The 15,067-nt window shown below is 22.5% G+C and overlaps 1 protein-coding gene across 3 annotated transcripts in view; it reads right to left on the bottom strand.

Annotated features, from left to right (window-relative positions):
• Nucleotides 1-13,859, bottom strand: part of LOC129614483 (polypyrimidine tract-binding protein 1) — a 162,830-nt gene extending 148,971 nt beyond the window's left edge. For 2 of the 3 annotated variants that reach the window (XM_055529089.1, XM_055529097.1), the window contains exon 1: nt 13,801-13,859. In XM_055529089.1, the coding sequence (XP_055385064.1) occupies nt 13,801-13,803 (3 nt within the window). In that variant the 5' untranslated portion in view covers nt 13,804-13,859. The remainder of the gene's footprint in view (nt 1-13,800) is intronic. The other variant, XM_055529108.1, reaches the window with a different exon arrangement.
• Between the last annotated feature and the right edge of the window lie 1,208 nt (nt 13,860-15,067).

Here is a 15,067-nt window from a genome sequence, read left to right on the forward strand (position 1 = left end):
TTCTACTTTACTTCCCATCTACTATGAAATTAGGCATCATTTTTCTTCTGTTAAAATCTTAAAATTTTTGTCACCTTTCCCATTTTTGCTCATAAAACTAACAAGAGATTGAATATATGTGAATATTTTTAGGGTAAGGCAGACATGCATATTATGTATAAAACTGGTAGGTTAAAAGCATATTTGTTTTACTTTTTTTATTTTATGTACAATTTTTCTGTTTTTTTAATATTTAGGACATTCAGTTTACGTACTTAATATTCGAGTGTGGTATGTATAGTTACTTCGAAGTTATGTGATATTATTCTTATAATACTTGTATCTTACTTGTATTTTATTGTGTACGGTGTAATTTAATGTAATTGAGGTCAAATCCAGAGGGTAATGATTCTTATGTTACTATGTTGATAAATTGATATAAGGGAGCCCCTTATTGTATCACATATCAAATTTTTTAATACATATTTGTTTAAGTAGATAAAATAACATTCATTTTTTGTGAATGTTAAAATTTATTTTATATTTCCTAATATCAATAAGTTGCTACAAAGAAAAAACAAAATTATAATTCTCAAATGAATTTTCAATTTCGTGGAATTTGATAAATTTTTGGCTCCGAATTTCTTTAGTAAAGATTAAATTTTAGCAACATGTATAGCTCGGAATTTTGTAAATGGCCTACACTGACTGAATTATTGTTTAACTAAAATACTGATTCTTTATTAGGACGTCGTAGTAAAATTAACGCTTAACTTATGATCGACATTTTGTTGCAATATAAGACGTCAAATTAAGAATTTGATTTCCTCCGTATAAACACAAAAAAAAAAGTTGAAATTATTAAAAATTAAAAACTCCCAAGAAATAATTCCATTCGTTCTAATAAACCTTAAAATAAAAAACAGCCAGCTATGCATTTTTAACCGAAAATTTCCATAATATTATTATTTTTCAAGTGAATTAATTATAAATTGTCTAAAAAAAATATAATTACATAAATATATTATGCATATCTTAGTCTCCATGTTTAAATAGCACAAAAAAAATTTTTTTTTTTTTTTTTTACTTTTAATTAAGAAATTTATTGTCCATAAATTTTTAAAAATATTTCAACACTTAAAAAAATTACCTTATTAATAATATATGAACTTTGATAACTTTATCAAAATATTGCATACTTTAGGGGTTTCTAACATATTTTTAACCGTATTTGTATACACTTATACACACATATACATAAAATTTTTCAAATACATATTAGAAAAGTTCATATTTTACTCATAATTTGATAAACGTTACAAATTTAATTTTGTTTTATTTTATTCATATTCATATTTACAGGAATCCATTAAAAAATAAGGTTTGAACATAAAAGTTAAACTGCTTTGCCTATAAAATCATAATTTTCCTGCACCATATAACTAATATATCTACTCATACTCGTATATATATATAATGTATGCATAAGAAATAAATTTGTACGGATAAAAAAAGAGTTACATGATTTCATATTTTATTATCATCTTGGGTTTGATGTATAAAAATATTTTCCCCTTCTTCTCTTGAATATGTATATAAAATTACTTATGCATATTATATGTATATGTTCTTATTTTATAATATATTAAATTTACATAGTATATATGTGCTCTATATGGGTTATATTTCCCAGTAGTAATCAGTTGAATTAACACGCTGTAGTCTTTTGTCAAAATGTTATAACGTTTGTTCTCTTCATTCTCCATTCTTGTTATGGTGTTAAATTAATAATTATAAAAGGATAATTAAAAAATTTTATGATATTAACGTGTCTTAGAATTAATTTTTTGGAACAAGAAAAATCATAATAATAATAATAATAATAATATGTTTTTTTGGAAAACAAAAACTCCATTCGTAATAGTAAAAAAAAGGTTTACAACGCTTCTATACTCGTATTTTCTATTATGAATAAAGACTAGAATAATTTTCTTTTTTTTTTTTTGATTTTGATCTTAATATAATTAAAAAACATAAAAAAACAATTGTTATATTTCTCAAAATATTTTAATATTTTACGTCTATTTTCTTGGACATGCCTAATCATAATCTAAAAATAAAGAATTTATTCATCCGAAAAAGAAAAATGGTTGACTCAACGTAAAATCAAAAACATTATTACATTTAAAATGATCCGGTCCCACCATTAATAGTCTGATTCTTTGAACATATAGTGAAGGAATTATTTTATAAAAAAAAATAAAAACACAAATATATTTTGTAGGTAATAAAAATTTCCTAACTGATTGTAAATCTAATTCTCTTTAATAAAAATATTTGTAAACTAATTTGACTTTACTATCATTGAAACTACTTAAATATAAATTAAAGTGTTTAATTAGATTTAAATTATAAAATATGTGGGCATGAAAAAGAAATGTGCTTGTAGACTGATTAAACTAAAACAGGCAATCATTTCCAATATCAAAAATATTTCATTTCCACACAAGAACTAGTACGAGAATGGAGTAAAAAATTCCACACTTTTTAAAAACATTTTATTTATATATGTGTGTATGTATTTATTTATTCAAAGAATAAAAATAAAAACATAATTTTCGAATGCAACATAGAACAAAGGTTCACTACAAAATTTTAAATATATAAAATCAGATTTCTAATTTTATAATATTATTAGTAATTCTATACGTATGAAATATATAAAAATCCTTTTAATAACATTAATTTATTCAAATGTATGTGGTATGTAAGAAAAATATTCCATATTCAATAATAATATGTCATTTTATCAACAAAAATATTTATTATTATGGAAATTTAATGTTCAAATGCTAATTACTTTCCGTCAATATTTAGTGATAATTATTGAAGCACCTTATTCAACTTCAAAATAAATAAATGTATACAAATAAAATAAAAACATATAAGTAAGTAAATATAGAAATGATTGAATGATTGAATAAATATTTTATACAATAATATAGTAATAAAATTATTCTTACATATATATAGTAATAAATTATAAGTAGATTTATAATAGTATTTGTGTATTACTGAGACATGACGAGCCTTGAAAGTGACTTATACGAGAATTTATACAAATTACGGTCATAATGGAAATGAAATAAGAGAAACCCATAATGAGAGGAAACTAAAATATATGAGGAAAATACTACCTTTGAAACTGCTAAAATACCTTATCGAATTATTATATGTTAACATAACAATTGGTCTTAACCAGTGTTTTACGGTAATTACGGTACAGTCTACTTATAGTGTAGGGTATAACTCAGTCAGTTAATTTCGACTGAAACCTTTTTACTTGCTATTTTATATACTTATATTCTCTGTATATGAAAAATCTATTGATCCTTAAATAAACAGCTTATAAATTTTAAGTTATGTATGTGTGTATACAATTTACATATTATGTGTATACATTCCAATATATTTATAAATAAATACTAGAATAGCATTGGTGGTTAGATAACATTATTGTTAGTTATAATGATAAAATTTCACAGGAAAATTAAAAGAAGGAAAAACAAAATATAAAAGAATTCAAATCGATGTGAAATAACATTTGCAAAATAATAATAAGAAAACACTTCTTTTGAACTCTATATAATTAACAATCGGTCATTTTGACAATATTTTGTTTAATATTGTGAACACTGATTTGCATATTTATTTCATCTTTTCCCATATTCCTGGAAGAATTATTGTTCAAAATATTTGCCCATATAGAAATCAAATGTCTTTTACATTTTTTTTTTTAGTTTTTTACCTACATGAACCTTAATAACAAATTTATACGAACATGCTCACATTCATACATATATATATATATATATATATATATATATATATATATATAAATTTGATTTTATATTATATTGTGTAAATGTGTTTAGTTATTAGACAAGTAAAAGCAATCAATCATATTTGACATTATAAATTACATTAATTTTTGTGATATTAAATACCAAATATGCATTATACTATATGTGATGTATGTACATATAAGTCAACATATACATATGTATATCAGATTTATGCCTAGTAAAATAATATATGTGTACAAAATTTTTATGATTGTGAAAATTAAGAAATAAAATATTTGCTGAATCAAAGATAAAAATAGTTTCGATTCTAACGAAGAATAAAAACTTATCGTGAAAATGTTTTTGCTGTGATACCTTCGCCTGAAAGTAGGCAAAATTACTTAAAGAACTTAGAAATTTGAAAAGTAACACATTGAATAGTGAAATTTACTTAAGTATTAAATAAATTCAATGTTGTTAAGTTCAATAGTCAATTTACTATATGTTAAGTTTGTGATATGGCAACATTATAATCTAAATAGTTGGAAAACATCAAATAGAAATGCAAGTATAACTTTAAATAACAAATCACTTAGGAAAAAAAAGAATTCAAAATAGCGAATATTTAAATATAATGTATGTTATAAGCCTTAGGAAGAATATAATAGTAAAGAATCATGCTCATACTCAAATTTTTAGTAAAATAAAAGAATTTAACCGGAGGAACGCATACGCTCAAGCGCAATGTTTTAATTACAAATTTTCCCACTGCAAAAGAATCGTAATAAGTTTAATTTTAATTTTCTTAGACTCAATAGTCCATGTAGTATATACCACGCAACTGATTCATCCTATATAGCCCGAGTTTTTTGTAAATTAACAAATTATTGAACCACAATTTGAAAGGTTCAAATGAAGTTTTGCATACTTTTACCAACACATTGTTTGTTTTTTGTTGTAATTTTTTTTTTTTTTTAGAAAAAAAAAATAAATTTAAATTGTCATAAAATAAATCTATGTGTATGTGTATTTTTACATGAATATTTCTTGTATAGATGTGTAAATACGCATAGTATATAAACACAAAAAATATTCATGTGAACAAATTTTTGTTAAAAGTGAATCAGAGAAAAAGAAGAAAATTGGTTTTCTCATGGGGAAAACCTTTTCAAAAATTTAAGTAAAAACAACTCTGAAAATTATTTTGTCCATTAAATTTTTTTTTTTTTTTTGTAAGTAAAAAATTTATCTCAAGAGTTTTAAAAATATTCGAAATCAATATTTTTGTATTTGTACTGATAAAAAAAATTTGAAATATTGGAATACAAAAAAATGCAAACGATTTAAAATTTAAGAACAAATTCCTTGTTTTTACATTTTTACATAAAAAGGAAGAGTGTATAGGAATTATTTCAATTGAATAGGAAAGTAAATTTAATAACCATTCAATGAAAGTTTTAAATTAAATGATGGGCTTCTCATCCTAGATTTTCGCACCTAGATTTTTGATGAGTGAAATAAAGGATTTTCAAAAAGTATTTGTAATTATTCAATGAATTGTGATCTGCTTCGAAAAATATAAAAATTCATTCTAGAATGAAAATATGACAAAATTGTCTGATAACATTTGAGAGGCAAAATTTCACAAAAATATGAAATATTTCTTAAGATGTTCTGAAAACATTTAGAAATTAAATTAAATTTTTATTAAATTTTAATTATAATTAAATTGTGCAATATTGAACGATATACCACAAATTATGTATTTCAGCAGATTTCTCAAATTTATGAGTTACTTTAAATTTTTAAAAATTACAGAAATTAAATTGTGTTTTGACGTAATAATCCACATATTATGCCTATTATTCTAATTAAAATGGCAAATAATCTTCTTAATCATTTTTTTATGTTTCTTTAAAATAAAAGTAACCTTTGATAACATTTTTACATATAGAAGCAAATTAAAATATAAAAGTAAAAATAACAAAACAAAAAAGTAACTTTAAATTAAAATTAAATTTCAAACAATTATTTTACAATTTAAAATTTGTTTTTGAATGAATCTTCTTAATTTAATATTCAATTGATTTGAAAGTTGCTCAAGGCAAATCAACTAAATAAGTACATATGTATATGTGAATATTCACACAAACGAAGAAAACAAACGCACTTACATATGTCGGTTAAATTATATTATATTTTACAAAAGTTTATGTAAATGTATGAGTATTGCAAGTAAAAGAAAAATTACAATTACGTGCGTACATAAAATCAAATTTTTATTAAAATTTTACGAAAAAAAATTATAAGACTACAAAAGAAAATAAACAGTTAGTACAGTAATGTAATCTCCTTTTTATACCCTGCACCTTCGTGAAGGGTATATTAACATTGGTACGGAGTTTGTAACCACATCAAGGTGTCGCCTGCATTAATTTAAACATTACACTAATATAAACTCATAAAGCAAACACTACCAAACATTAACAAACTACTTTTTTTTTGACAAAAACTGTAATTGGCCTTATTCGACCTAAAGGTTCAAGCAGTTGCCATAGAACTTAAAGAGAATTTTTTAAATATTTCAAAACCTAATACAGATAGTTACACAAAATTTTGTAAACATGTGTCCGATTAAATTTTTCATAAATTCTGTATAATTTTAATTGAATAACTACACTGGCAACTATCAAAGCTAATTCTAAATATTTCATAAACAAGCTATCAAAGTGCAGGGTATTATTTAGTCGGTTCAAATCGACTGAAAAATTTTTTAACAATAATTTTTTAAAGTCCCGAGACTAAAACAAAAAATTTAAATACAAATACCATTACAAAGAAAAATGAAATATTATCAAAAAAAAAAATCTTTAAAATTGAAAAATTTAATTTAATTTAAACAATAAAGTAAATAGGAAAACAAATCATCATAATCTACTTAAACTACTTCCCCTGAGGCTAAGCCACTACAGCTACCTTTTTGTTTCACCATAGAAAACACACAAAAACATTATTTAATTTTAATTTAATAATATTCTTTTGTGTTTTTTGATATTTTCATATTTCTTAATAAAAAAAAAAAAATGAAAAATTGATTTTAAGAATTTTAAAAGTTTTTTGACAGTTAAATTTTTTTTTGTTTTTATATCTTCTTGTTTAAATAAAATTAATAATATAACGTTGTTGTCTAATATAAAGAAAAGGAAATTATTTTGAAATTTATAATGAAATAAATAAATTTTTGACAGGAAATCTAATGTTTGTAGGTACATTTATACATTTACAGCTACAAATAATATCATGAACAAGCGCAAACACAATATTTCTTTAAAATATTGAAAATTAAAATTCATTATTTATTATACATACTATATTTATATAAGAAAGCAAGCTATCTATGTACATATATATAAGAAGTGAAAAAAGGAGTCTAGAAAAATATGTCTGTTTTCCAGTCGCCCACATGTAAATCTCTAAAAATATTATAATTTATGAAAAATATCTTCTTCGGCTTAATTGTGTTGGTTTTTCAATTATTTCAGAATGAAATTAAATAAATTTATTTAAATATGGCTTCAGCCGACTGGTTAATAATACAAGCAATTTCAATGAAAAAGAAAATTTAAAGTTGCTGAAAAAACAAGGTTTAAATTTTAATGGCGGCTTGAATTGAAAATTATTGACGTATACTAATTCAAACACATTATACACAATAATTTGAACACATAGAATTGAAATAAGTTTTACAATACTATCTGTATTAAATTACTACCTAGGTTTTTAAATATAAGTACCTACATTTTTTACAATTGTAATAAATAATCTTCTTAAATGTTTCATAAAATGAATCTGGAATCATCAAATCCTTAAAGTTTAAAAAAGTATTTTTCCTTCTCAAGTATTTTCTTTAATAGGACGGTGCGTTTAGATTAAAAGAGATTCAGTAGTGAACATACGAAAATTATCCTAAACAAAAAAATTTATTAGATGATGCAATTTTCTGTTTCATGCTTAGACTATAATTTGAAAATTATTTTCTTTTCTATATTTAAAGTAATTTTTATGTATGACTTCAAAAAGATTTAGCAAAGATTTAAAATTTAAATTTATTAAGCATTTTATTTAAATGAGATATTCAATTTGTACACGAATTATGCCATTTAGTGCAAAGTTGTTTGATATTTTTATTTAATAGGAATTATGGGCTAATTTGTTAAATATTTTAGTATTGGAATATACTTAAATGAATAAGCAGTTCTATTAATATTTTATTAAATGACAAACAATTAAAAAAATAAATGTATGTACATATTTTTTTAATATAAGAAATATAAGATTCTTTTACCCTAGGTACAAAACATATTTATATGATTTTCTGATTGTGTGTTTCAAATAAAAGACTGCATGTAGCATCTCATACAAACCACACTTATGTGATGGTGTAGATTACAGAATAACGCAATGTAAAGCACAATTTGCCGACAATATCTTTATACTTCTGTAGCTCAGTTGGCAGAACGTCATCTAGAAAGCAGTAGGTCATTGGTTCGAGTACAGTTTGAGGAGCAAACATTTTTTAATAAAGTTTTTCTGTCTTGACTCATTCTGTTCATTATGTCATCCATTTGTACTGCAGTTGTATGAAGAAATTTCCATTAGTGATTCTTTTACCCCACTTATTTACTTAAAATAATCATATTGAATTTAGTTCGATAGTTGAAAATGATTTTTGAATTGAAATTTCGGCTTATGGTTAGTATGCGGCTTAAACCTATAATATTCCCAAAAATTTTGTTGAACCATAATAATTAATTTTATATTTTCTATTTACTTTAATAGAAAAATTTATTTATATTACTAAAATTGTACATTAACAAAGAGGTCCACAAATTGCCTTTAAACTTTAAAGTCTTATTACTCATTTTATATATTAAAGGCTATGCTGGCAATATGACAGCAAATATATATTAAAATATTAAATATTAATATTCAGTTAAATTATTTGTTTGTGACAATTTTATATAATTTGAATAAAAAAATATTTAATAAAATAACCAGATTAGTCGTTCAATTGTTTTTTGTTTTCTATTTTTTTTTTGTATTCTTCTTACATTGCAATTGAAAGTCCTTAAAATCCTTGGGGTATATAAAATAGTTTTATGTTTAATATATATAAAATATATTTGTACAAAATGAATGTAAAATTGTTACATGCATACATACACAATCATAAATATATTATACGAGTAATTGTTTGAATGAATTTAAATAAATTTTTATATTATTAGAAATAAAATAATATTTTAAATCAAATGAAAATTGTCATTTTCATGTTTATTTTATACTTCCGTTTATTGAAAATTGAATATCCTTTAGGGATAAAATTATGAAAATGTTTCCTTTAAAAATGAAAATAATTCTTTACTGTTAAAAAATTTCAATACATTTTTTGTTGTGTAAATGTGTGTTTCTATAACGTAAGTATATTTATAACTTTATTCACAAATAAAGTGATAAACTATAAGTTATCGGTAGTAATAATAATTTATGTAAAATAATAATTTATTTTAGTAGTTGACTTGAGACTGTTGTCAGTTTCAATACAAAGTTATACTATTAATTGTAAATGTTCAATTTATGAATACATGCGCCACTCTAACAGTTATTGAAAGAAAGGAATATTCTGTACTATATGGTAATCATGTTTTTTTTTTAACAGCATTGTTATTGTAATGTTTTTTATAATGAAACCGTAATAGATTCAAAGAAGGTTCCTTTTTGAAAATTTTTTTACAATAAAAATTTTTTTAATCAATAATAAACGAATTCAGTAATGTTAGTTTGTAAAATTATATATGAAAATCAAAATATTTTTAACAACGTTTATAAGCATGCAAAGTACAACGATAATAATGACTTATAGAGAATTTGCATTTATTCTACTAAAAGCATTTTGAATATAAAATACTTTATTGAGTAAATCATTTTCGTGTTTGGCATTTCATTTGATATACTTTTAATATAGTTATATATGTATATAAACTCATTTATTATATAAACTCAAAAAGAGCCAAGTAACTCGAACAGAATGTGTATATACTTATTTTTGCCCATAATTAAAATATAAAATGGCAAACATTTGATTGGTTTATGTTACATACCATTACCACGAAATCATTATTCAGTTGTATAAATTTGTTCTAACATTTAATTTATAATAATTTATAAAGTAGTAACTAACACACTACTTATAAATAAAATCTCTAAAATTACTAAATAACCTTCACTGACAGAATTCGAATGGTGTTGATACTGGTTTGCTTATATTCTACCACTATTTTCTACATTTAATAATCTCACAAAAAAGAGCAGTAAAAAAGTGGTCATCACTAAAATTATTTCAAAATATTTTGGAAAAATACAAAGAAAAACTCAAAGGCACTTAAAACGTCATCATTAAATTGATTTTTGGCTTTAGTTGTGAAATTCCTTGAAAACCGAACTATATTCTATTTTGTAACGAAGAATCAAGATGCGTATTTTCTTGTTATTCCATATAGTTAGTGCCTTGAATTTTTCTTATTACAAATAATTTATGCGGTTGTAAATAATACCAGTTTTATTTACAAAACCTTATGTAATTACTACAAATATGACTATTATTCAGTTAATCGGTAGCAAATAAACGCATTTTCGAAACCTGATTTAGACATTTTGCTTTCTAGTTCAACCATTCCATTCTCATTAAATTTTAAATATCTTATATGAAATTTTTAATTTTCTAATCAACAATTTGAGAGCAGATGTTACAACACAAAAAACAAAAATTGATTGTGCAGAAAGTACTTAAACATTTACATGAAATTACTCATTTAAAATTTTAATTTTAAAAAAATTTTTATACCATAAGACAAACATTGTGTTACAAAAAAAAAATAAATGTAAAAAGAAAAACCTAAACATTGTTTAGTTTATCATAATAAGAACACTATTTTTCAACCATCATATTAGGTTTATACAATTTAATCATTGTCATCAACACATTTATTGTAGTTATATGTCAAAATTTAACTGGTTTTTCTTTTTTTTAACAGGTTAGTGTTTTCCACATATTTTCCACCCTTTTTTTTTCTAATTTTTCCTATTTATTTTCTTATTAAAATTTTATATTATACTTGTATATTATGGTAAACGTTTTCTACTTTTTAACCCTATGTTCATCATCTAAAATTATCTTATATATTATATTATTATAATGCTATATATGGGTATGTAAAAAGGTATTATTCACGTACGGAAAAAAAAGAGGAAAAAAGTAAAAAATAAATAACACACTGAAAACATATGACATGGGTATTAAAAAGATACAAATTGTTATAATATTCTATTTTTACATAGTCAGCTTACTTATTTTCAGCTATAAATGTTAATAAACTATTCTCAATGCACACTGATAGTCATCTACTTATTGTTTCACTATATATCTATGTTAAATTTATGTAAGAACTTAAAATTTTGATTAGTTTTAACCTTCCACTTTTTGTTGCTATAATGCTACTTTTTTTTTTATTATTTTTTTTTTTATCTAATGCGACATCCTTATTATAATGTATTTGGACTAGGTACATGTATTTCTGTTTTAATTTTATATTATTTTTTTCATTATTTTTTTTTTTTCTCATTATTCAAGTGCATAGCGTTTTGTTAACTTTGTAATACATTATGTACATATACACACACATATATGTTTATGAAGCCTTTTAATACATTTCTATATTAATATGCTTGTATTTATGTACATATATGCATGTATATCACTCGAGAAATGTATCAGTATTGTAGCAGAATACGTAAATAATGTAAATATTTGAAGATGAATAAAGTTTTCTCACCATACATCATATCGCAGATATGCACTTTAATACACTTATTTAAATTATATACGTTTGTATAATGTAATGTAACACGTGTAGATGTAAAAATTTATATTATAATATATAATGTATATATACGTAATATTATGAGAACGCTAAGTTCATATTTTAATGTTGCAAGAATTTGTGGAAAATTATTTAAATCATTTTGTATTACTAAAAATACTTCACTCCTAATAATATATGTAGGTGTATATGTATATGCATGCATAATATTCATAGTTGAGTTCACTAAATTTTATCAAAATGAACTTATCTATATGAGAAAAAAAAATAGACTTAAGAGAACATGCATACATACATACAAAACACTTTTTAATATAAGTTCATAATATTTTAAGGTAGTGATGCATTTAAATTTAAATTTAAATACATACATACATAGTATACTTGTATACGTGTACATGTTTTGGGATATTTATTTTAAGTTGTTTTTTTTTTTATAAAATTTTTACGAACACATGATTTAATGTGAAAAGGTGGAAAAAAAGGTATACTAGAATAACAGTTATTTGCATCAACGCCAATTTTATTTAACTACAACCTTATATATATATGTATATGCAACGTATATACAGCGAAGTATCATTATTTTAAAAGTCATTAAGTTTTATTTATACGATTAAAGGAGCTTACATATTAATTGTATACGTCCATTTTTTTTTTTGAGTTAAGGATTTGTTTTGAATGTGAGATTATTCTATATAAAATTTTGAGCGGAAAAATACTAAATTAAATTCCAGGAAAAAATTTGAAGAGAAAAAAAATTAAAAAAAAATTGTATTAAAGCTTCAATTTTCAAAAGCAAGATTATGAGCCTGATTGTCTATCTCTCTATTTTACTTGGAAAATGAGTAACTATCATATATTTGTATAATGCAATTTTCGAGTGAGAAGAATAATTTGCTATTGTGTATCTCGTTTTTCTCTGAAATACATACAAAATTTATTCACTTTGTTTTTGAAAGTGAGACGTTCAGTAGATATTTTGAGAAGAAATGCAAATAATCATATTTGAAAAGTGAAATATCAATTAAAAAATCGGAGAATTCTGATTTTAAATTAAAATAAACCTTAGTCGATTGCAACTGCTTTTATGCAACTAATCTTATAATTTTGTAATTCACTGTATTTCTAAGAGAGTCTAAGATAAGTAAAAGTTACATTTTATAAAATGTGTTATGACTTGCTTATATATTTTAAATTTAGTACATAAAATAATATCCACGATATTATATATAAAGTGAACATATTTATGGTGCAAAATTTATTTATTTTTTTTTTAAATTTTATTTAAGAAAAACTAAAATTTCACTTAAATATTTTGTTTACCTTATGCGGTGTGAAAAGTCAAACAAAACATAAAAGCTTTTTCCTATAAACTTGTTTTCTTTTTCTTCTTTTTCTATACTTTTTTAAACGTAAATAAATTAAAAGTAACTATATACATACTACATACTATATACACATATATGTAGGTATATATGTTGAGTTAGACAGTTATTAGTTTATGTATTTTAAAACTAATACAATGTTATCTTGTCCCAAAAGTAAAACGTATAATTTAATAAACAGAAAATGATTTCAAGAAAATTCTAAGATATTTGATTGATGTGAATTAATTAACAAACGTATGTATATACTGCAAATTTTTTAGGAAGCAGCCGATCAGATATTTCAAATGTTTTTCATTTACTTAATATATTTGTAGTTTAGATAAATGTTAAAATTTAAATATATTTTTTCTATAGGATATACGAGCAGAATAAAATAAATGTTGTGTAAGAGAATTCAAATAGGAGTTCACGTTAAATTAAGCTGAAAGTGTTGGAATATTATAAAAGAACTTTAATAAAACCTAAATATGTACAACTACATAGGGTTCAATTACCACCCAATCAATCGAAAACTACAACTCTTTCAGAAGAACAGGCTATGTTTATTATTTCAAATTATGAAACACAAGAAATTTTAATAAATAAATTTAATAGCAAGCAAAATAATATTAAATTCCGGAATCATAAAATAAAAAAAAATCTTACCATTTATAAATTACAGTAATCTAAAATCGAAAGAAATTTATAGTATACGTGTTAAGAAAAAGACCCACCTGAAAGAGGAAAAAAATAAAATAAATTGAAAATTATTCATTTGAAAAGTAAATTGATTTATTTGAAATAAATAAAATACGACTAGAATAAATTATGATACTGATATAAAAATAAATAACTAATCAAATTAATTCAATAAACTTTTAAATTTCTTAGTATTGAATAAGGAGTTTATTCGAATTTAAATTCACTCCGTATAATCAATTTATCGTATATTATTCAATTAGAGTTAAAAATAAATATTATTGATCTCTGATTAAAGATCCGTTAGTCATTTTTCATTTATAATCATTAAATTTTTCTGATACCTATAAAAATACACTCATTTTTACCATTTTAACTATATAAACATAGATTGCATTTATTAAATTGTCAAGAATGGCTAATGTAATAAGATTTCTATTTAAAAAACGAAATTAATATTCGATATTATGTTTAATACTACAGGAACATTCTAGCTAGCTGTTCATTTTTTATACCTATATGGCGAATAAAAATTCTTGAATATTCGAAGAGGGGCCACTAATAACATAGTTTATGTTGAACAAATTTTCAAATTACATAAGATTCCAAGTATATGTATTTGCTTTTGAACATTAATCGTTAAAGTCAAAAATATAAACTTAACAAGCGACACACAAAAAAGTAACTAAATATTTTAGATTTTAATAAATGCATTTTCAATTGAATAAGAAAAAGGTAAAGTACGCAAGTACTAAAAATGTTATTGAAGATGGAAAATGCATAATTTGCATCCAAAATTAAATAAGATTTAATAAAGTTTTCACATCAATTAAATGGCGTTTGCGTATGTGGTAAATGTGTATGTGTTACACAATAATTTTCTAGAAAAAACAAACTTTATAAATTCTTACATAATAACATATTTTTCACATTTCCCTATTTAAAAAAAAACCTCATTATGATGTTTTCGTTATTAACCATTTAAACCCGATTACTTAAAATAAAAGAAAGTATAGAAAACAATAACCAAAATACTAAAAGAGAAATTTCTCTATTTTAATTAAGGTAATGTGACATTTTCATTCATTAAAAAGCTAGATATTAGTCCAGAGTATTTTATAATAAAAGAAATTTGTATTTAGACCACAATATTTTTAGAAATTACACAGAAAAAAATGAATTAGATTTTTCAACTAATCGTAATTAGCTGATCACAAATTAGGTGTTTTTTATA

The sequence above is a fragment of the Condylostylus longicornis genome, unplaced genomic scaffold (assembly GCF_029603195.1).
Source record: "Condylostylus longicornis isolate FDR11 unplaced genomic scaffold, ASM2960319v2 ptg000004l, whole genome shotgun sequence".
Lineage (NCBI taxonomy): Eukaryota > Metazoa > Arthropoda > Insecta > Diptera > Dolichopodidae > Condylostylus > Condylostylus longicornis.